Genomic DNA, 20,719 nt, shown 5'->3' on the forward strand with positions numbered 1-20,719 from the left:
TGTCATCTTTTATTTGTTTAATAATATTTGGGTACGGTGTAAAAACCCTTATTGTGTTTCCAATTGATTTGTGCTGTGAACTGTGTGTATGTAGGATAGATCGTGTCAGTTTTCCGTCTGTGTTTAGATTCTGTAGGCATAGCGTTTGCCTGAGACACTGTTACCCATACAAAAAGTACAAACAATGTTACAGAATGCACTTTATTGATTTATCTCTTTGTATTCATTTAATTGTTTAAAACTTAATTTGAAAGATTTTCACCCTGTTTGATAATTAAAAACTGCTGCTTTGCATAAATCTTCCTCAAACTGTTTTACCTGTGAATTTTTTTGGTTTTGTATGTTCACTTCTTATAGCATTGTTTATTTACATTTTTTTATGTTTTCTCACCTCAGGCAATGTTATAAACTAATGCAATTAAAAAAAAAATATTAATAATAAAGTGCAGTAATACGAATTAAGCCAGTTGTTTGTTTTGTGTTGTCTGTCCACTTGCATGTGTTTGTAGATAAATGATATAATAATAAAAAAGCTTAGTTAAAGTATAATAGCTATAATTTCATGAAGTGTTCGTTATATGTAATGTCAACAATCATATAGTAATAGATGAGTCTGAACTAACTTACTGATAATTTAGCAGTAGTTTGAATGTGATTTAACACAGATAAATCAATAAAGGTACAAACTCTTACCGTTTTGTGTTGCCTCAGACCAAACGCTACATAATATGATAACACCCAGTTTTAATGATCTAGCTAGCTAATACTTATGAGGAAAGTGTACGTTCTACTTGCATAGTAACCCAGTTGACCAATCAGAGCGCTGAGGAACCAGACAGCCAATCAGAGAACAGATACGAACTCCGTTGCAGAGTGAAGGAGGAAAGGGGCGGAGTTTCAGTCAGGCAGTGGCGTCGTGGTATGTCTGTAACTTACTGCGGTAAGTTTCCAGCTAAAATCTTGCGTTTTTCACAATGACATAACAGTTAAAGCTACTTCTAAGGTAAGGATTTGACCACGTTATTCAAATATTCAAATATTGACCCGTCTTTTTATCCGAGAGGTGAATCTGCACGTATAAACATGATTTCCGTATCAACAAACCTCAGTCAACAACAAACTTATAAATTCACTGTAACTCCCATTAGTTTACCATAGTAGTGTCACACTATAAGATGAAGATAAACCGAAATCATCACGTGTTTTTAATGCATAAACACATAATAGTTATCTAACATTTTTATTACTGTAGTGTGCTGTAGATGGGAGTTAAGATATAATGTGGCTTAACATTTGCTTTGACACATTTGTCAGATTCCTTCAGTCACGTGGTTGTCACATGGCTCAGTACTTTCCTCTAAAGAGCTGTGTTACACATTAACTTTTGTATCACTGTCCCACAGCTTCACTATAACATCCAAGCATCGCATCCCTTCTCTGATTGGACAGCAGGGATTCAGAGTCTCCGGGCGTCATGGCAACAGTATCCCAGGGATCATGGATTTGAGTGATGAGTTTGACAGCGGGACGGAGGCCACAGATGACCTAGCGTCGTTTGAGGTGGTCAACCTGTCGAACCCGGGCCTGCTGGAGCTGGGCACAGACGCTGACGGACACGTCCAGGAGTCAAAGGACAGGACCAAGCTCAAAACAAAACTCATTTCAGCATGGAATAATGTCAGATACGGAGGTGTGGGATCAGTTTTTTATAAAAAAAAAACTATATTTTGGTGTCCTAACATTTTTATTTCTTGCAGTTTAAGTACTCAAGAAACATTTTATTATTGTAAATGTTGAAAACGGTTCCGTCCAGAATCCATGATATGTTATATTATATTATATAAGTTATATTTATATATATCAAAAGATAGCCGGTAGATTTCTAGCTGTTTGATAGCTCTACTGTTTTGTCCTTGACCTTCCTCCCTCACTAATCGACTGGTTTCACTAAAGCCAGATGTAGAGGTCACACTGTCATCTTGACACAGCTCTGTTTCTGTGCAGGCTGGTCTCTGAAGAGCAGGCCGCGCCTCAGTAAGAGCATCCCCGTGTGTCTGCTGGGACAGTCCTATCAGCTAAGCTACAGCGGTAAGCAGTGAGTGACTGAAGGCTCGCTGTGTGGTGTTTTCACTGTAAGTGTGTGTGTTTCCTCTCAGGAGAGCGGGAGTGTTTCCGGCGGGCGTTCTCCTCTCTGTTGTGGATGACCTACAGGAGAGGTATCCCGCCGCTGGACGGCTCGGCGCTCACGTCTGACGCGGGATGGGGCTGCATGCTCCGCAGCGCACAGATGCTGTTAGCTCACGGACTGATGCTGCACATGATGCCCGCGGGTACAGACACACCTAAAGGGACTTAACCCTTTAATGCATTCAGACCTTTTTAAGCTGCAACACATTCTGAAAGGTTCAAAAAGTTGCACAGGTTTTAGTGTGAGATCAATTAATATTGGTCTGACTAAACTATAGACAGTACATATCAGGACAACATGTATAACCATTATTGACAGAAATTAATTGTAATAGTTTGAAAAAAAAAAATGCATATTTTTTAGGGGTGTAAGGATACGCGTATTCGTATTGAACCGTTCGGTACGACGCTTTCGGTTCGGTACGCGGTACGCATTATGTATACCGAACGGTTCGTTGGAGTGATTAATTATATTTGAAAAAAAAAAAAAAAAAAGCGAGAGAGAAATATAATGATATGCGTTCAACAAGGTAGCCAAATAACCCAAACAACGCAACAGGCAACGCCCCTGACACTCCCGAAGAAGGAAAAAACACCAACTTATATGTTTATGTTAGGCTATTCAGTCAGGCGCTCGCTCACTCAGTACGCGCTGAAGGCTCGTTGCAAAATAGCCAATGCGTTTAACAGACTAGAAATGAGAAGATCCTCCAATAACCAACAGGTCTGGTGTTTGGGTGCACTTTGGATTCCCTTTAAGCTATAATGGTGATGGCAAGAGAGTGGTGGATAAAAAAACAACGGTATGTCGCATCTGCAACATGACAGGGTACACCAGCGGGAATACAAAAAAAAAAAAAAAAAAAAAAACACCAGCGGGAATATCTGGGATATATGCGTCAGTACTATCTGGGAAAAGACGAAAAAAAGGAGAAACATGCACGCAACAAACTCTCCCTGCAGCATTTAGACACCGGTATTATAGCTTACAGGGAATCCAAAGTGCACCCAAACACCAGACCTGTTGGTTATTTTAGGATCTTATATTTCTGGTCTGTTATATGCATTTGACATTTTGCAACGAGCCTTCAGCGCGTGCTGAGTGAGCGAGCGCCTGAGTGAGCGAGCGAGCGTTCACATATCGTGCCTAAAAACGCATAGAAAACGCTAAGCGCGTCTTTCTCCTCCTTTCCAAAGCGCTCGGGCAGAAGCGCTCATGAGGCGTCTGTCTTTGCTAAGCAACAATGACGTGCTCTCTCCATGAGACGCGGAAATTTCAGCGAAGGATAAATGGATTTGCAGCTCTAAAAATCGCTTGCAGTAACTCTGCTACTAAATTTATTTCAAAATTGCAATCCATATACAACTATGATCAGCTGTTCCTACATCTTGGCTGAGCTCTCAACGTTGTTACAGGAAAGGATGAAGCTGATTGGTTAGTTCTTGTCACATGACCCGCGGTGCGCTTGCGGCATTCTGAAAAGTTGAGATGTTTTTACATTTTGCTGTATCTAAAACGTACCGAACCGAACCGAACCGTGACATCAGTGTATCGAATCGAACCGAACCGTGAATTTTGTGAACCGTTACACCCCTAATATTTTTAATATTGGATTAATTCATATGAATTAATGCAATTATAAATGATTATAGATTATAAATGAAAATACACATAATAACAATTTTATTTATTTAATTTTTTTTATTTTTAACAGATATGTCCCTTTTTAGGGAAGAGGATTAGGACCAAGCAATAATAAAATAAATAAATAAAACCAGATTAAACCAAGATTAAAGTTATAATAATGTGAGATTAAACTAATTAAATCTCAAGAAAATTTTGGAAATAAAATGTTGAAATTAAACCTGGAGAATTAGATTTCGAGAATAAACATTTGAGAAAAAAGGTTGAGATAAAATGTTGCAAATAAATCATTAAATTATGAGTAAAAATTCATATATATATATCACAATTCTGCATAAACATTTTACATCATACTCACATGGAAAACAGTTATTTTAAGTTATACTATACTTGCACAGTTATGTACAAAAATAAGAGCAGCATTAATCTGGTCTGTGTGACTCTCTTCAGGCTGGACGTGGCCTGTGACGCATCATCAGACCAAAGATGACCTGGAGGTGGTGGACGCTCGTGTGCTGGACGGTCCCCTCAGAGAGAGCCGGCGCGACTCAGGAAAGCATCGCAGACGCAGTCTGGGAACCACGCTAGACTGTGAGACTCACGAGGAGCAGACTCACAGGAGGATCGTGTCCTGGTTCGGCGATCTGCCCTCCGCCCCGTTCGGCCTGCACCGGCTGGTGGAGTTGGGCAGGGACTCTGGGAAGAGAGCGGGCGACTGGTACGGACCGGCCATTGTGGCCAACATACTGCAGTAAGTGAACCGTGCAGTGGGTTAAAGCACAGGGGACTTAATGAACTGATCTGAGAACACAGCTTCTACATACATACATGCGAGGAAATATTAATGTGATTGGATGAGCTATATTTGAAGCCAATATACTATACACCTGTGAACACAGATCTGGACACTATATTAAAGGGTTAGTTCACCCAAAAATGAAATTTCTGTCATTAAATACTCACACTCATGTCCCTCATGTCGCTACAAGAATACTTTTTGTGCGCAAAGATGATTATTTTGTTGATTTAGTTATATTTAAACATTTTAGCAATTTAGTTGTTTTACCTATTTTTATCCGTTTTTCTTTAAAAACTGTATGTCTATTTAGTTTTTAATAATTTTTTGCAGTTTGTTTTTACAAAGAATTGAATTTAAAAAAATTGTTTTATGTTTTAGTACTTTTGTTGCTTTTTAGTCATTGTCTCCTTAGCTTTTAATTTTATTGCAATTTTTAATTCATTTGTAGTGTTAGTAAATTTAGTACTTAACTAAATAAAATGTGAAATTTTTATTTCGTGACTGACTGAAACAAAAAGGTTTTTATGTTTTTGTAAAATTAAGTAAATGTTAATATTATATTTTATTTATTTTAATTTTGAAATAATGCAATTGTTTTTTAGTAAATGTTATGGTAAAATCACTGTAATGCACAACATTTCATAGTGTATTGCTGGCATTTTTTATATTTCAGTAATTTCATATGCAACATGTGAAAAACACATTATAGCATTATAACATATATTATTGTTCATATTATAAATTGAATTGCATGTCAATATAGAGTCCTTTCGGTGATGGTTGAAGGTAAATGTTCGTGTGTTTCAGGAAGGCCGTGGCAGCGTCCGAGGTGTCCGATCTGGCGGTGTACGTGGCACAGAACTGCACAGGTCCGTCAGTCATGATTTAGCAATGAATCCTGGTCAGTTTTAGGTCCCCCTGTTTTTTTTCTCATCTGGAAACGGTCTTTATTTTTGCAGGAGATTACCTGCAAATTTGGCGCAAACTGCAATAATCATGGATCAATTGTGAGCAGGCTGTAACTCCTCAGCACTAAATCTCTGTGTTTCTCTGTAGTGTATGTTGGAGACGTGTTAAACCTGTGCGGGACGTCCCGTACAGATCTCTCCGCGAGCTGCAGGTCTGGCTGGAAGCCGCTGGTTCTGCTGGTGCCTGTGCGTTTGGGCTCTGATATGTTGAATCCGGCTTACACCCGATGTGTCAAGGTGTGTTACGAGACACACACAGACGTGAAGTGATGCTGTTGTGATGGTCTGAACTCATGTTTTCTCTCTCTCTGTGTGTGTGTGTGTGTGTGTGCAGAGGTTGCTGGAGCTGCGCTGCTGCATGGGGATCATCGGAGGGAAACCCAAACACTCGCTGTTCTTCGTGGGATTCCAGGGTGAGTCACGTGACACATGTTTGTGTTTGTAATGTGTAACGAATCGCTCAGCGTCTGTGTGTTTGTGGTTTCTGTGTGCTTCATGCAGATGATCAGCTGATCTATTTGGATCCTCATTACTGTCAGGCTGCTGTAGACGTCCAACAGGACAACTTCCCTTTAGAGGTGAGCACGTATCTAAAGAACACACCTCCGTTTCTCTTTTACAGGGTTTGTATAATTAACTAAAACTAATAAAAAACTTTTTTTAACTGAAAAAACAAACAAACATTATAATAAAAACTAATATATAATACAGTAAACTTATTTCAGTTCGTTATTTATTTATTTTTATTTTTACAAAGATTTCTAAAACAAAAACTGAATTAGTAATCAAAAATATACATATAAATAAAAGTATGAGTACCAGTAAATGGAAAAAACTGCACAAAATTTAAATCGAAAGTTAAAATGGAATACTTGCAAAACAGAAATTTAAAATATAAAATATAAAAACATGGTTGTTTTTAATTTAACTAAGAAAAATATTAATCATATATATAATTTTTTTTTTTTTTAATCTGCTTTATTGCAGATAGTGTCCAACTCAACATATTTTTATTTCTGTTTAAATTTCTAAAATGACTAAAACAAAAACTAAAATAGAAATCAAGAACTATACATAAAATACATAAAACCTCATATAAATGACAAAAACATTGAATAAAATTTATTACAACTTTAACAAAAATTTAAATTATAATATGTAAAATTGAAAATATAAAAATGATAACTGATTCAAAATATAAATCAAAACTATATAAATATTTAAATGCCTCCCCTTTTTGAATACAGGGTTATAGTTGATTAAAATGTCAATAATTTCATTGATTAAAATGAACAAAAAAAAACTTATTTGATTTTCAATTTAATTCAAATTTGCTGAAATGCAATATAATAAAAGTAGTCATTCATTTGAAGCATTAGTCGACTAATCGTACGTTTATTAATAAACCATTTAAATCATTATAAACACACATATTTCTCGATTAACACCAGATTGAGCATCCATGTAAAGTTGCTGCTACTAATATATTTCAGATGATAAGCTTTGAATTAATGTGCATTGTAAAAAGCGCTTTACAGATAAATCTGAATTGATTATATAAATGCCTCTGTCTGTTGTCTCTGTCTGCAGTCGTTTCACTGTAAAACTGTCAGGAAGATGCCGTTTAACCGCATGGACCCGAGCTGTACGGTGGGTTTCTACGCCGGAAGCAGAGCGGATTTCCAGGATCTGTGCTCAGACGTCACTAAGGTGAGAGGAAGACAAGCACATGCTACAAAACCAAAGCTTTTTCTGAATATATTACGCATCTAAATTCCTGCAATATCTACTACTTCCCCTCCGTCTTTCCTCTGATGGACAGGCTCTGACGTCATCCGAGGAGAAGTACCCCATCTTCACGTTTGTGGAGGGTCATAATGAGGAGGAGATGAGCTGTACGTCAGACTCATTCACTCACATGAAGTCCAAAGACAGGCCGGCCCGAATCAAAAAGAAGAGCTGTTTGGAGGAGTTTGTGCTCCTGTGATGCACACACTCTATTTCCTGTTTGGTGCTCCAGTACTTCCTCCAGTTTCAGTCATGTGATCAAGACTGCCACACTCACTTGGAGTATTTTGTCTGTCTTCGAGTGTTTTTTTTACAGACTGCTGCTGTTACTGTATTTAAAGGCACCATACGGGAGGCTGTGAAGAGTTGGCTGCGCAGGAGGCTAAGCAGATTACATGTGTTTGGTGTGATGCTAATGACAGCAGACAGTGCGGCTCTCAGAGAGACGAGGTGCACACGTTACTCTTTGACAGGCAAACATGGGATTTGGCTGTTGTAAACACTGTGATTTAGAATCGTTTTATCTGCATTTTGCTGTTTGTCTGACTACTGTATAAAGTGAGAGCTTTTATTGTCATGTTAATTTTTCAAAGATAAAGTAAAATATTTTAAATCAGCCCTTTTTTGTCGGTGTTGTGACGTAGATTTCTACCCAAATTCTTAAGACATATGATCTGCTGTTAACACCAGCAACTACTGTATATACTGATTATTTATTTATTTCATTTCATTTATTTTTTAACTTATGATTTCCCCCCTGCAGTCCCCTTTTGAACAGAGGTCGGTAAACCCAGAATGAAAAATAGACATGAAAAGCATCTCAAGTCATATTTGCAACTGGGATACTTGTTGAAAATGTTTATATCTGACTTTCCATGCCATGAACTTTGAACATGCAAGAAGAAAGAAATATTTAAATGGTAACCGCAATGTTTTTCCCCCACATCTTCTACTTTCTTTCACTTGCCCTTACAGCCATCTATATTTACTTATATAAATAACAGTTTGATGCATATTGTATAGTTTCACATGATAACAGCATGTATTCGATTGAAACTTTAGAATCTATGGTAAATGTATACAATAGTGCAGTTAACGTTTATATGGTTGTCAAAGAATGGGACGCTGCATTTAATTAAAAATTAATAGGATTTTCATTGAAACTCTTCAGAATATTTTAGCTTTTTCCCAAGAAATAGGCATGAATGAACCAGGTGTCCTCCATGATTCCTATTCTTCCCAACAATAAAGCCGTTAAATGCAACAAGCGTATAATTCTGTCTTAAAAATCGGGTAGTAGGAAATTCCCAGTTGCATGTGAAGGAAGCCAGAAAGTGACGCTCAGCAGAATTGGACACCCATGGTTTACATCAAAGGCTGTAAGTGTAGTACAGGTAGCGAGTGGTTATCACAGTGCAGATCTTTGTGCAAGATCGATGTAGACCAGTTGTTCCCAATCCTTGTCTTAAATTACCCTCAACTCTGCACATTTTGTACGTCTTCCTAATACAGTGGTGTCCAGTCCTTCTCCATATAGAGCCACTGACCTGCGTTTAGCGCTAACTTTAATAAAACAGCTGACATTGGCTCACATTGGCACATTGGCTCTCCAAGAGCAGGATCACTGGACACAACTATCCTAATGAGAAGCACCTGTTTCAGATCATCAGTTTGATATTAAAAACTCCAAGAAATGGTTGTGTCTGATGAGAGAAACATCCAAAATGTGTATTGTTTGGGGATTTCCAGGACATAGGTTGGGAACCACTGATGAAGACCACCGTTTGGGCAAGGAGTGTTGTTATCCTGTATTATCCAGGACTTGCATTTTAATGGTGCAATGGTCCATCTTATTTCAACTCCACCAGACGTGTTCTGTGAAGAGTTGATGGAGTCCCATGAGCCAAGACCAGGCCTGGGACCGTTGAGTCCCCACCTGGTCCAAGGTTTCAGTCAGCTGGAGCGGCTCTCGTATCTCTACCATACTGCTTGAAGTACAAGTGCGAGTGATACTGAAGCTCAGGAAGCATCATCCGAATGCAGAACCCTTGATCCTGTAGCGACAGGTTCCCCTGCACCTCTTATCCCAAACTAGTGGCCGTTTCCACCTGCCATGGGCGCAGCAAGTCCTCCAGCTCTCCCGGAGGAACCTCAGCCCTGGATACACATTTCTGTCTTGCATCCTCAGTAAAGGCCCTGAGTCGTTCCACCTCTGCTTTCAACCTTTCCGTCCCGAACTGAGCCGCCTTCTCCCAGAACACCTGCACAAAGAAGTCGTAGAGTAGCATGTCCAGCACGTTCCACAATCGCACTTTTGCTTGCATGTTCTCGTTCAGCTCTGTCATGCTGTTGCCGGCACGAACATTGAGCCGAAGATAAGCCAAATCCTCATGCTCCAGTCTGAAAAGAGCCCCCAGGAGAACCAGGGACTCATCAAAGTGCTCAGCGAACATCACCAGGTGAAACGCTTCCTCCAGTTGGGCCAAGTCCTCCGGCCATGAGCCGTTCCACTTCTGGTGGTTGAGCCCCATGTCAAAGCTCATGTGGTTCTTGGCAAGACCATTCCTAGGTTCCTTCGGGTCCCAGAAGATCTCCGGAGAGTCCAGCAACACAGAGTGCAGATTTACCTTCGCTGGAGGCGGCTCGATGTGCAGTAAAGAACGCTGGGACAGTGGAGGTGTAGTACCCAAAGACTGACTCAAAGGTCTTGATTGGGTCTCGCAAGAGCGTGATGAAGACAGCATTCTGGGGCATCACCTTCCTCACCTCCCGCAGGTCCAAACGCATGTGACTGCAGAGCAAGTCAAACTGAGATGAACCCGGAGGCAACTCATCCACAAATGCCACTGTAAATCTGAGACAGAGAGAGAGCGAGATAGAAGAACTTGTTTGGTTTAAAGCTCACTAAAACCCTTGAACAGTCATTAATGGTCTGAAGAAAGAGGTCAAGAATATGTTGTTAATGACTGACTTGATCCATCCAACCTACACTCTCAGAAAAAGTGCAAAAGATGTCACTGTAGCAGTACCAAAAAAAGTAACACATTTTATTTACCCCTTTAGGTTGCACATTGGTGCCTTAAAGCCAGGGGTTTTCAAGCACCTGTCAAGGGGTGTGTGAGCATCAGTTAATTCAGAGACATTCCATTGAGGATTTATGAATGTGATTTAGCAAACCTTTAACCATCCACTAGTGGGCAGTCTGACTCCCACCTAGTCCGCAGTTAGAGCAGAGTTGGCTCGAGTATCAGTCACGCTTATAGACAGTGTAAAACCGGGATCCTCAAATCTGGCCCACAAGATCCACTTTCCTGTAGAGTTTAGCTCTAACCCTAATCAAACACACCTGAGCATGCTAATCATTGTCTTTAGCATCAGGTAGGTGAATTTGATCAAGGTTGGAGCTAAACTCTGAAGCTTATTGGCCCTCCAGGACAAGATTTGAGGTGTTGGGGGGGGGGGGGGGGGGGGGCAAAAATTATAAGGACAAAAGCTTGTTTGCATCCAGAAATCCTCATTTAGATATCTAGGGTTCTTAAAAAGTTGTAAGTTGTCCTTACAGGATTAAAGATCTTATAAAGCTCTCAAATCAGAGTGTAAAATCTTAAGTAAATGTTGAAAGCACTGCAAAAAGAAAGAAATAACTGCACATCTTCTGTGTTTTTGTCCTTTATTCCAGTACTAATGTGTAAACATCCTTAATTCAAGATACATTGTCTTGCGATGCAACGTGAAGAGATTAAATCTTGTTTTCTGAGAAACTGGACACAATTAGGTAAATTCATGCTCAACACAAGAACAAATCTGGGATCTGAAAACTGGTTTTACCTTTTATTTAAGTAGATTTTTCTGACCCCATTAGTAGATATTTGTTCTTGTTTTAAACTCAACTTCATTTGATCAATTTCACAGTATATTTTATATCTAAATATATATATGCATGCACGTGTGTATTTATAAATACATAATAAATATACACAGAACAAGCATATATTATGTAAATAAAACGTTATATTTTGGTGGTGAGTGAAATCAGCATTACTTCTCCTTCATGAGTAATTATTCACACGTTTGCATGTTTATTTGTCTGTGTACAGCATGAATGATGAGTCTCATGTGTAAATATTTCTCTGTTATAAGCTATTTTGTGTTTATTATGAGAAATGGTTGGCAAGTATGTGTCAAGTGCTCATATGCTAATGAAGATTTTTCTCTTAAACTATAATTACTTAGACGCCTAATTAAGAATTAACTCGAAACCAAATTACAGCTTCATTCAGTCAACTTTGATGACTAAATCTAGTTGCCTAAATTTTTATTGCCTGTTAACAATAGGTTTTTTTCTACCATAATATAGTAAAAGAAAGTAGGCTATATTTTACATAAAGAAGATGAAAGCTATTTCTTGTCCATTTTGTATATATATATATATATATATATAATATTTTTAAATATTTTTTTGCCTTATTTACAGCAATTTTTAATTGGCATATATTAAATTTATTATGTGCATAAAAAATGATGTCAGTTGAAATAATGCAGTTATTATATTTGTCCCACTACAGTAGTCCTCTGACTCTCTAAATGTCATGTATTGTTCTTTCTTTGTATCTAGAGGTTAACTGCAGTATGACCCAAAGACGTTCCTGACCACTTCATGAGACTCAGTCTACATTTGTGATTTACCACGAGCGCTGCTTCACTCATTCACTGCTGACGGATCAGGCAAACTCTAAAGGTCAGAAATTCTCCACATGCACGGCTGAAAAGATTTAAAGCCACACTTTTAAAAGAGGCTTACATGCATGAATGTCGCTTCTCAGCACAGATCCACACCTAACTGATGAATTTGATCCCGACATCACTCAGGTCACATTTCATAGAAAGAAAGCACTTTACAATGAGATCTCATTAGCTCACATTTTACAGCGTTTACTAATGTTAGTTAATACAAATACAGATGTTCACAGTGCATTCACTGATGCAATTTTTGATTTGATTTGGAAAAAAACGAATATACTTGTAAATGTCAGAATTACAGTTAATAAAAGTGAGTTCTTGTTAGTTTCCATTAATGCAGTAAGCAGTACATTTTTACTTTTAATATTAATTAATGTTACTAAAGTAGAAATAGTTGTTCATGTTCATTCACAATGAATCAATTATGTCAAAAGATGCACATTTTGATAAAAAAATGTTTTGAAAATGACATTAAGATTATTAGATGCTATAATTAATTTTATGTCGTTTACAAATGAGATCTTTTTTTTAACAAGGGTATATTTTTTGCATTTATTTTTACTTTTTTAATGCATTTGTGACAATATTTTCTTGCAAAATTCTCAATACTGTTATGTAAGAAAACATTTATCATAATGTATCCAAAATGGTTGAGATTCCCTGTATTCTCACTGACGATTGATGCAATATTTTTATTTAAATCAGCAATAATCAAGGGCAGGAAAACAAACCAGGAATTATTAAAACTTCACAATCTCTAGGTTTTTCATTTTTAAAATGATGACAATCTGGAGTTTAAAAAAGGATCATGGAAGTCTTGATGGCGTTCTCTTCAGTACATGCTGATCTCGACAGGTTTTCGTGAGATTGTGCCTCATATCTTGTGTTCTGCAGAGGCGAAGGGCGAGGCGAGCATATTTCCAGCGTCGTATTAGAGTAAATACTGGCAGAAATATGTGTGGAACAACATCAGAGTCCCGTCTGATCGCAGCTGAAGGTGTGTTTCAGACTTTGCTGACACTAGAAGTAAAGTGCGCTGACAAAGATGTAAGCGTTTAATAGGTTTCTGAGTTTTAAACTACAAAACCTCCGCCATAAAGCTTCAGTGTTTCCAACCCTCTACTGAGAAACACACTTTCACAACACACACATCGCCCTCACTGTGTGCCGATAAGGTTTTATTGCTGATGTTATTACACACGTTCACCTCTGGCACACATCAGGCAGCGCTGCATTCTTCAAACCCTGTTGTTTGCCGCTAATAAATGTGGTTGTTACGGGCGGATGCTCAGATGACAGACGCTGACAGCTCGTATACAGCAGCTTCAGTGCTGGATCATCTTCAAAGTCCACTCAGACAGGGAAAAGATGCAGTGCTCTAAAGATAGTTTTAATCTTGCCATGTTAATGGATACCAACATTCCAGTAACATTTGTAAAGATTAAGTATGCTTTGTCCTTCAAATATAGATAAAGGTCTAAAACATGTGTACTTCAGAGTGGCTTTATTTCCACTATAGTCTGAAATAAGACACATTTATGGAAACAAAATAGCCCAAATATCTCAGAAGTGCATTAAAACAGTGTCTTTGCCTCTTGTGTCTTACATTTAAAATTCCAATTTTAGAATTTTAGAAGAGGATGCAAAACAACAACAACATCAATAAATCTCAAAGACTTCTCAATGAAAGAGGGGCACGAGTCTCATCTAGAGAGCGTGGCCTTTTTGACTTGAACCGGTAAGTTCACAGTATTTGACAGTTATTCATACGGTTTAACCGCACTTCACATGATATAAATATCTCATTCTCTGTACAGTGAAGTCTATTTCTGTGTTTATAATCATCTGTAATTAGTAGGTGGAGCTGGACTGAAGTATCTGGGACGAGTCTCTCCCTGTAGATTTGTGCTGTGTGTGTGTGTGTATGAGTGTGTGTTAGATCATCTCACATTATTGCATACATATGCAAATGCTGTGTGTTTAGTCTTGAATGACATTAAAAGTGTTCTCATGTGTGTTGTGAGCAGAACCTGCAGGGCATCGAGACTATTTGGAGAAGAACCTGAACAGGTATGAACTTCGTAACGGTTTATTATGTTTCTGTGTGATGTTATCACTATTTTTTTGTACCATTATAATACTGTACATGCTTTTATTTTATAGAACAGAAAAGTGTAAAATTTTTAACTCTTTCCCCGCCAAATTCTCTGTTATTCGTGAGACAGTGCTTCCAACTAAAAATGAAAAACGTAAGAATGAGGCTCCGCCTTTAACCACGCCCCTTGATATAACCGTAACTGAGGAGGGTAAGAATAAAGTTCTGCAGATTAAAGCGATAGTTCACCCCAAAATTTCATTTGCTGTTAATATAGTTTTCATTTTTGGGTAAACAACACTTTTAAGAGGTGGTGATATTGTAAGAATTTGCACAATGTGAACCATAAAAAATGAACGAATGAAGCTTCCCCCATAACCCCACCCCTAAATATAACAGTATCATAGAAATTAATATGCAGTCACATTAGCAAAATTTCGCGACCAAGCGTAGTGATGTTTGAAGCACTGTTCACACAGAAGTCATCTTCAAGCCAAGGTCAATATTCGGTCAATATAACAACGGTCGGTGTGTGAGCGTTTGGTCATGATTACAGTTTACATGTGTGTGTGTGTGTGTGTGTGTGTGTGTTGTCCGGACGCAGGTATGTAGGTGTGTATGTGTGTTAAGTTCCTGTGTAGGGTGTGAAGGAGACACACCTGTTTCAATAGTCTTGTGAACACAAAAAAACACATTTCCATTGCAGATACTAGGGTACAAATAAACTGATGTTACACACATCAGATCGCTCAGGCATTCCACACTTGATATCGGCTTAATTCACTTTTTAATTGTGAATCACGTTTGCAGAACTCTTGTTGCCAAATACAGGTGTCATAATTGACCTTTAGTAATTATTTTTCTACCTAGAAACTGATTTAGTTTGTTTCCATGAAAAAAGAGAACTAAAACTCTTTAATTGGCACCACATTCAACAAGACTCCCGCTGAGATGACTAATATAATATTTCAAAATACACTGAATGTTAGATAACAGATAAAATATCAAGCTGATTTACTAGCTATATGGGAAAATGCCATTTTTGTCACTTTTAGAGGCTTTCTTTTATCCTGGTTAAGTTCTAATACACTGCAGGATCAGTAAATATTATGTCTTCTTTGCACCAGTATTGTTTAAATAAACTGATTATGTATTTTCTTTGAAGTGAATGTACAGTAGATAATCTAATCAGTATGAGGTATAAGTGACAGGCTCATTTAATCTGTGGATGAAATGCATCTCTTTTGAGTGCTGGTGACCAGTCACGCTTTTTCATAGTGTTTGTTACGGTGCAGTGCAATATGCATTATACTTAAATAATTGTCCTACTTAATGTCTGAATGTCGTTGGATTAGATGTCAACATAGACACATTTATTTATATAACTGCAAAACAACTTGGCTATTAAGCAGCTCTACTGAAGGCAGTAATATAGAAATAAAAGCAAAATGTAATTTACTGTATAAAAAAAAAAGAAAAAAGTTTGGTTTAAAAAATATCAGATCCAATATTGAAAACTAAGACAATATACACTGAACAAAAGTATAAATGCAACACTTTTGTTTTTAGAGTGGCCTTTTACTGTGGCCAACCTAAGACACACCTGTGCAATAATCATGCTGTCTAATCAGATCTTGATATGACACACCTGTGAGGTGGATGGATTATCTCAGCAAAGGAGAAGTGCTCACGAACACAGATTTAGACAGATTTGTGAACAACAGAAAAAGACTTAGATCTTTGAGTTCAGCTCATGAAAAATGTTGGGTTTATAATTTTGTTCGTTGTATATTGTAACATTTATCCAATGCTATTTCACGGTCAATTCGTGCATGTTTTATGAGGTGGCTAATTTATACACATTTGTAGTACCTCATTTGTTCGATTTTGTATGATTTGTCTAGACCCCAGTGACGGATAGGTTTAGAGGCGGGTTAGGGCTAAGCTATTGTACGTCAAAATCATACGAATTTGTATGAGTGAGGTCTGATGAATTCATATTAATTAGCCTCCTGCTTGTAAAATATGTAGGAACTGCCATGAGATTGTTTTGCATTATCTAATGCAGTTCAATTGTGACTGAAGTGTTTTTGAGGTCAGTGTTGGTCAGGTAACATTTATGTGATGTAATAGGAAGCTGGATGTAATGATGCGAAGAACGTTATTAATATTTAAGGTCATAATCGCTGACTTTTTTACACATTCTCTCTCTCACAGTCTATTTTAATCAGTGTGAGAGCCGGTGTGTGTGTGTTATTCATCTGTGTTTGTTTGTAGGGTGGATGCATAACAAGACTGAATCCACATTCAGTGTTGTCCAACATTAAAAACAAATAGAATCTAAAATGCATCGAATATGAATAAATATTTAGTAACACTGTCTAGGATGATCCTCTTCTTCCATATTGAAAACCTAACAGATGTGCATGTTATTATACACAAGTCTTTGTTTAAAGAAAAGTGAATGGGAGAATTATATTCCAACAAATAATTTAAATTCAGAATTCTGATGGGACGAGCTGTGTTTGGAATGTTCAGTAGATTCTAAAGTGATGCGGCAAGTTGCTATGTTGCTTGGCATGTTTATTCTGATTGATGATATTGTGACTGTTTTTACAGTCATTGATCCTTTCAGGGACTTTCGACAGGGATTCTGTACAGATGCTCTTGAAGTTCATAGTGAATGTTGAAAAAAACACCTATCTGCCAGTGTGTTTAGAAAAATAAACTTAAAGGATTTATCAGAACAGAATTAGAGAAATGTAGCATTTCATCACTTGCTCAGCAATGGATCCTCTGCAGTGAATGGGTGCCGTCAGAATGAGAGTCCAAACAGCTGATAAAAACATCAGAATAATCCACACCACTCCAGTTCATCAGTTAATGACTTGTGAAGTGAAAAGCTGTGTTGGTAAGAAACAAATCTATTATTAAGATGTTTTAACTTCAAACTGCTGCTTCCAACTCCATAATCCATATCATCATCATCATCATCATCTTCATCCAGTGAAAAAGTCCATCTGTTGTCTCTCACATGATCAAAATACACCCAAATATTTGTTTAGAGCTGTTTAGATCTGTTTTGGACTCATAAACGGTGTTTGATCTGTGCAGATTTCTCTCCTCATTCAGACCAGTCGACTTTTTCAGCGGAGAAAGCAATAATGCGGATAATGGAATCATATTTTAGCAAAGGATTGAAGTATTGCCTAAAAACTTGCAACTTTTCACTTCACAAGAATTAACTGATGAACTGGAGTGGTGTGGATTACTTGTGGATTATTGTGATGTTTTAATCAGCTGTTTGGACTCTCATTCTGACGGCACCCATTCACTGCAGAGCATCCATTGGTGAGCAAGAGATGTAATGCTGCAGTACATTTCTCAAAATCTGATGAAGAAACAAAATCATCTACATCTCAGATGGTCTGAGGGCGATTATATTTATTGCAAATGGGGTTAACTAATCCTTCAGTTAAAAGAAAAAAAGTTTTTTTTAAACCTCACTCTTGATTGGCAAATTAGTCAGTTTTCTTTATTAAATAAATGCATTTTGGCATAAGAATCTTTAGATATTTGTACTTTTTGAACGAAAAAAAAAAACCATATATATGCAGACAAAATATTTAATTTGGCTCTAAACATTATTTGAGATGCCCTGCAGGCTGAACACACTCTAGAGATCAGCGCTAATGCTGAGAACGGCACGCTAACACGCCGCCGCATGCGTGTCGGAGCAGGTTTAGCTTTAATGTGTCCCTCAGGTGTTTCATCTGTCTGTGGGACGCTAGTACACAGAGTTTCTTCTGTCACAGGTGACTGTGCATTGAATTACCCTTCTGTGACTCGATGGGATTAATAACAGACTGACAGTATGTCATGTGTGAGTGGCTTAATGCCTCGTCTTTTGAGTTATGCTGATAAATGAGCAGCGTCAGAGAGAGTTTCTAATGTTCATCTGACTGGATTGACAGCATTCCTGCTCCACCACACACCAAACACTCATGCATTTACACACCTGTTATACGTTTGTAAGAGCAGATTAATATTTCTTTACTGCATTTCATCGCCTTGTACCCACATGTGCAATCACAATAAAGTTGAATCTAATCTAATCTATTGATTTTTAGCATTTCAGACCCAATAATTCTCATTGCCGTATATTTACATTCATGCAAAGCCCAAAAACAGAAATAGTAATCTTTTGTAACACTATAAATGTCTTTACTGTCACTTTTGATCAGAAGAATGCATCCTTGCCAAATAAAAGTTTAAGTTTGTTAAAAAAACATCAACTTTTGAACAGTAATGTGTGTATATATATGTGTGTAAGTTGTCTATGCATTAAAATCAGCATTTCCATCTGCTCTGTGACACATGATCGCTGTTTCTGGGGATCGTCAGTCGAGCAGGTTTTTCAGGGGACGGTCAGAGTGCAGAAGAGGAAGAGTTGGACAGGAACAGGTACGTCCAGTCTGAACTGCCTGAATGAGACACACCTGTTTCAGTGGGCGGAGCCACAGCAGGTGACAGACAAGCATAGCACAAGACAGACGGGACCTGGACAGCACAGAGACGCAGAGACGGATCACAGACGCAGCACACGGCATGTTTAAGAAGAAGGAATACAGTCCTGTCAAGGCCGGGCAGTGAGTTTCTATCACTTCTTGTTTCTGTTGGCTCTCGTATGATGTTTACACCTGTAGCGAGAGCATTATGGGTCATAAGATCACAGACACACACCTGAATGAATGGCAGATCTGTCTTTAAGCGGTTTATGTGTAATAGCTGTGAGCTGACTGGAGTGTGTGATTTATCTTTATGACAGGGCAGGGCCGTATCTCACACACACACACACACACACACACACACACACACGGGTCATTGAGTTAGCTGGAGGTTTTATTAGGGATAATGTACCGTAAAACTGGCGTTATTGCAAAATAATGCATGACGGGCTGATCCGTGTCTTTGCTCATTACGTGACTAATCAACAAAAAATGCATCACATGGAGCTGAAATATTGAAATTAATTTAGTATGTGACAAGAAAAACCAGTCGTGCTTGACAATAAGACTGCCTTTGTGAACATTGTATTAGTTAACATGACCTGACAATGAAAGAAAGCATGTAATAATCTCAATTAATGGTCATTTCAATATTTACTGATGCATCAAAAGTTTCTGTTAGTTTTATTTAATGTACCTGAGCTGACATGAGCTAACAATGAACAATTGTGTTTGAGAAATACGTTTACAAATGTGTTGCTCAACTAATGGGATGCTAGTGTAAACGTACTGGACAGAAAGATTCTTCTAGAAGGAAAAAAAAAGACACATTTTACACATATATTATATTAACTTGCATTAAAAAAGATTAATGTATGCTGTTGCAAATATTTTGCTATGTAACTATTGGGACCTTGTTGTAAAGTGCTTGGACTGAAACTTTAATCGGAATAAATTGAATAAGCATTAATTTAATTTGTATTATACTTTATGTATTAACTAATATTATCAAAGTGGAATATATTCGGTTACAAATGTATTTCTCAACTAGTGCCTATGGCCTTGATTATAAGGTTTAACTGAAAGCCTCACTGCGGATGACCGCGTCGGCCAATCAGGTCGCAGGATCCTGACATGCTGCTGACAGTCAGTGAGGGGAACTAGTTCTGACGGTTTGTGGGGTGGGACATCTCTAAACTGCAGCGAGTTGATGTGTGATATACAAACCTCCAGGAGACACAGGAGAGGATGTGGGATCTATCTCTCTCTCTCTCAGACAGCAGACACACCTCTTGTGTAACCATTACACATGCATGCAGCTTTTATGACACTATTAATTATGCATGAGCTGATTTAAAAATGGTGGAACATCATTTTTTATTCATATATATTTTACATACCGTCACATACATTTCAGCTTGCTGAATAAAACACATACTCACCAATATTGAAAAAAATTAATAATTCTGTGTAACTCAAGGAAGCACATTTTATTTCATTTTATTAATAGTTTCATTTATAAGAAATTTGCCAGAGCTTTTTGCATTTTTATTTTACTGTAGTTTATGTAATTTTTTTCTTTATAAGTTATATTTTACATTTTATTTTATATAATTTTTTTTCTTATGATATTACTTTTAAATTATTAAAATGTATTAATATATTAAGAATATATATTTAATTCTATGTTTATTTTATATTTCATTTTTTTATAATTTATATTTTATTTTCAGTTATATTTCACATTTTATTTTATTTATCTTATATTTATTATATTTTATATTGCTACTTTTTAAATGTAATTTAATATTTATTAAATTTAGTATTTAATTATTTAATATTTAGTTATTTTATTTTTATTTTATTCAAATAATATTTGGTATGTTTTTATGTTATTGCCCTTCGTGCCGCTCCATATCTTCCTAGAGGAGGGAGAACAGAAAGCTGTTGTTCAGTGTGTGTTAAGTGAGTCATGTCTATTATCTGACG

General features: G+C 37.3%; 2 protein-coding genes and 2 pseudogenes across 3 annotated transcripts in view; 3 read left to right on the forward strand and 1 right to left on the reverse strand.

Moving 5' to 3' along the window:
* The first annotated feature begins 868 nt into the window (after nt 1–868).
* On the forward strand, nt 869–7,646 carry LOC113067860 (cysteine protease ATG4D-like). 2 transcript variants are annotated; one of them, XM_026240355.1, is made up of 10 exons: nt 869–1,003; nt 1,404–1,690; nt 2,005–2,330; nt 4,283–4,583; nt 5,439–5,500; nt 5,688–5,836; nt 5,934–6,012; nt 6,101–6,177; nt 7,190–7,309; nt 7,422–7,646. In XM_026240355.1, the coding sequence occupies exons 3-10, from the start codon at nt 2,201–2,203 to the stop codon at nt 7,584–7,586; spliced, it is 1,083 nt and encodes a 360-aa protein (XP_026096140.1). In that variant the 5' UTR covers nt 869–1,003; nt 1,404–1,690; nt 2,005–2,200; the 3' UTR covers nt 7,587–7,646. The 2 variants fall into 2 exon arrangements, with proteins under 2 accessions (XP_026096140.1, XP_026096141.1); XM_026240356.1 differs by having other exon boundaries at nt 895–1,003; nt 1,450–1,690.
* Nucleotides 895–20,719, forward strand: part of LOC113067858 (cysteine protease ATG4D-like) — a 591,286-nt pseudogene continuing 571,461 nt past the window's right edge.
* On the reverse strand, nt 9,337–10,459 carry LOC113067563 (galactose-3-O-sulfotransferase 2-like; annotated as a pseudogene).
* LOC113067850 (envoplakin-like) overlaps nt 18,811–20,719 on the forward strand; it is an 18,061-nt gene continuing 16,152 nt past the window's right edge. Inside the window, exon 1 of the mRNA XM_026240339.1 lies at nt 18,811–18,871. Coding sequence (XP_026096124.1) covers nt 18,831–18,871 — 41 coding nt within the window. The 5' untranslated portion in view covers nt 18,811–18,830. The remainder of the gene's footprint in view (nt 18,872–20,719) is intronic.

The sequence above is a fragment of the Carassius auratus genome, linkage group LG28B (assembly GCF_003368295.1).
Source record: "Carassius auratus strain Wakin linkage group LG28B, ASM336829v1, whole genome shotgun sequence".
Lineage (NCBI taxonomy): Eukaryota > Metazoa > Chordata > Actinopteri > Cypriniformes > Cyprinidae > Carassius > Carassius auratus.

Excerpts from the sequence above, each read along its gene's own strand:
- LOC113067860 (XM_026240355.1), top strand. The coding sequence starts at position 2,201 with ATGACCTACAGGAGAGGTATCCCGCCGCTGGACGGCTCGGCGCTCACG. Across the intron at positions 4,584-5,438 it reads ATTGTGGCCAACATACTGCA|GAAGGCCGTGGCAGCGTCCG; the intron begins GTAAGTGAACCG and ends CGTGTGTTTCAG. Across the intron at positions 5,501-5,687 it reads CGTGGCACAGAACTGCACAG|TGTATGTTGGAGACGTGTTA; the intron begins GTCCGTCAGTCA and ends GTTTCTCTGTAG.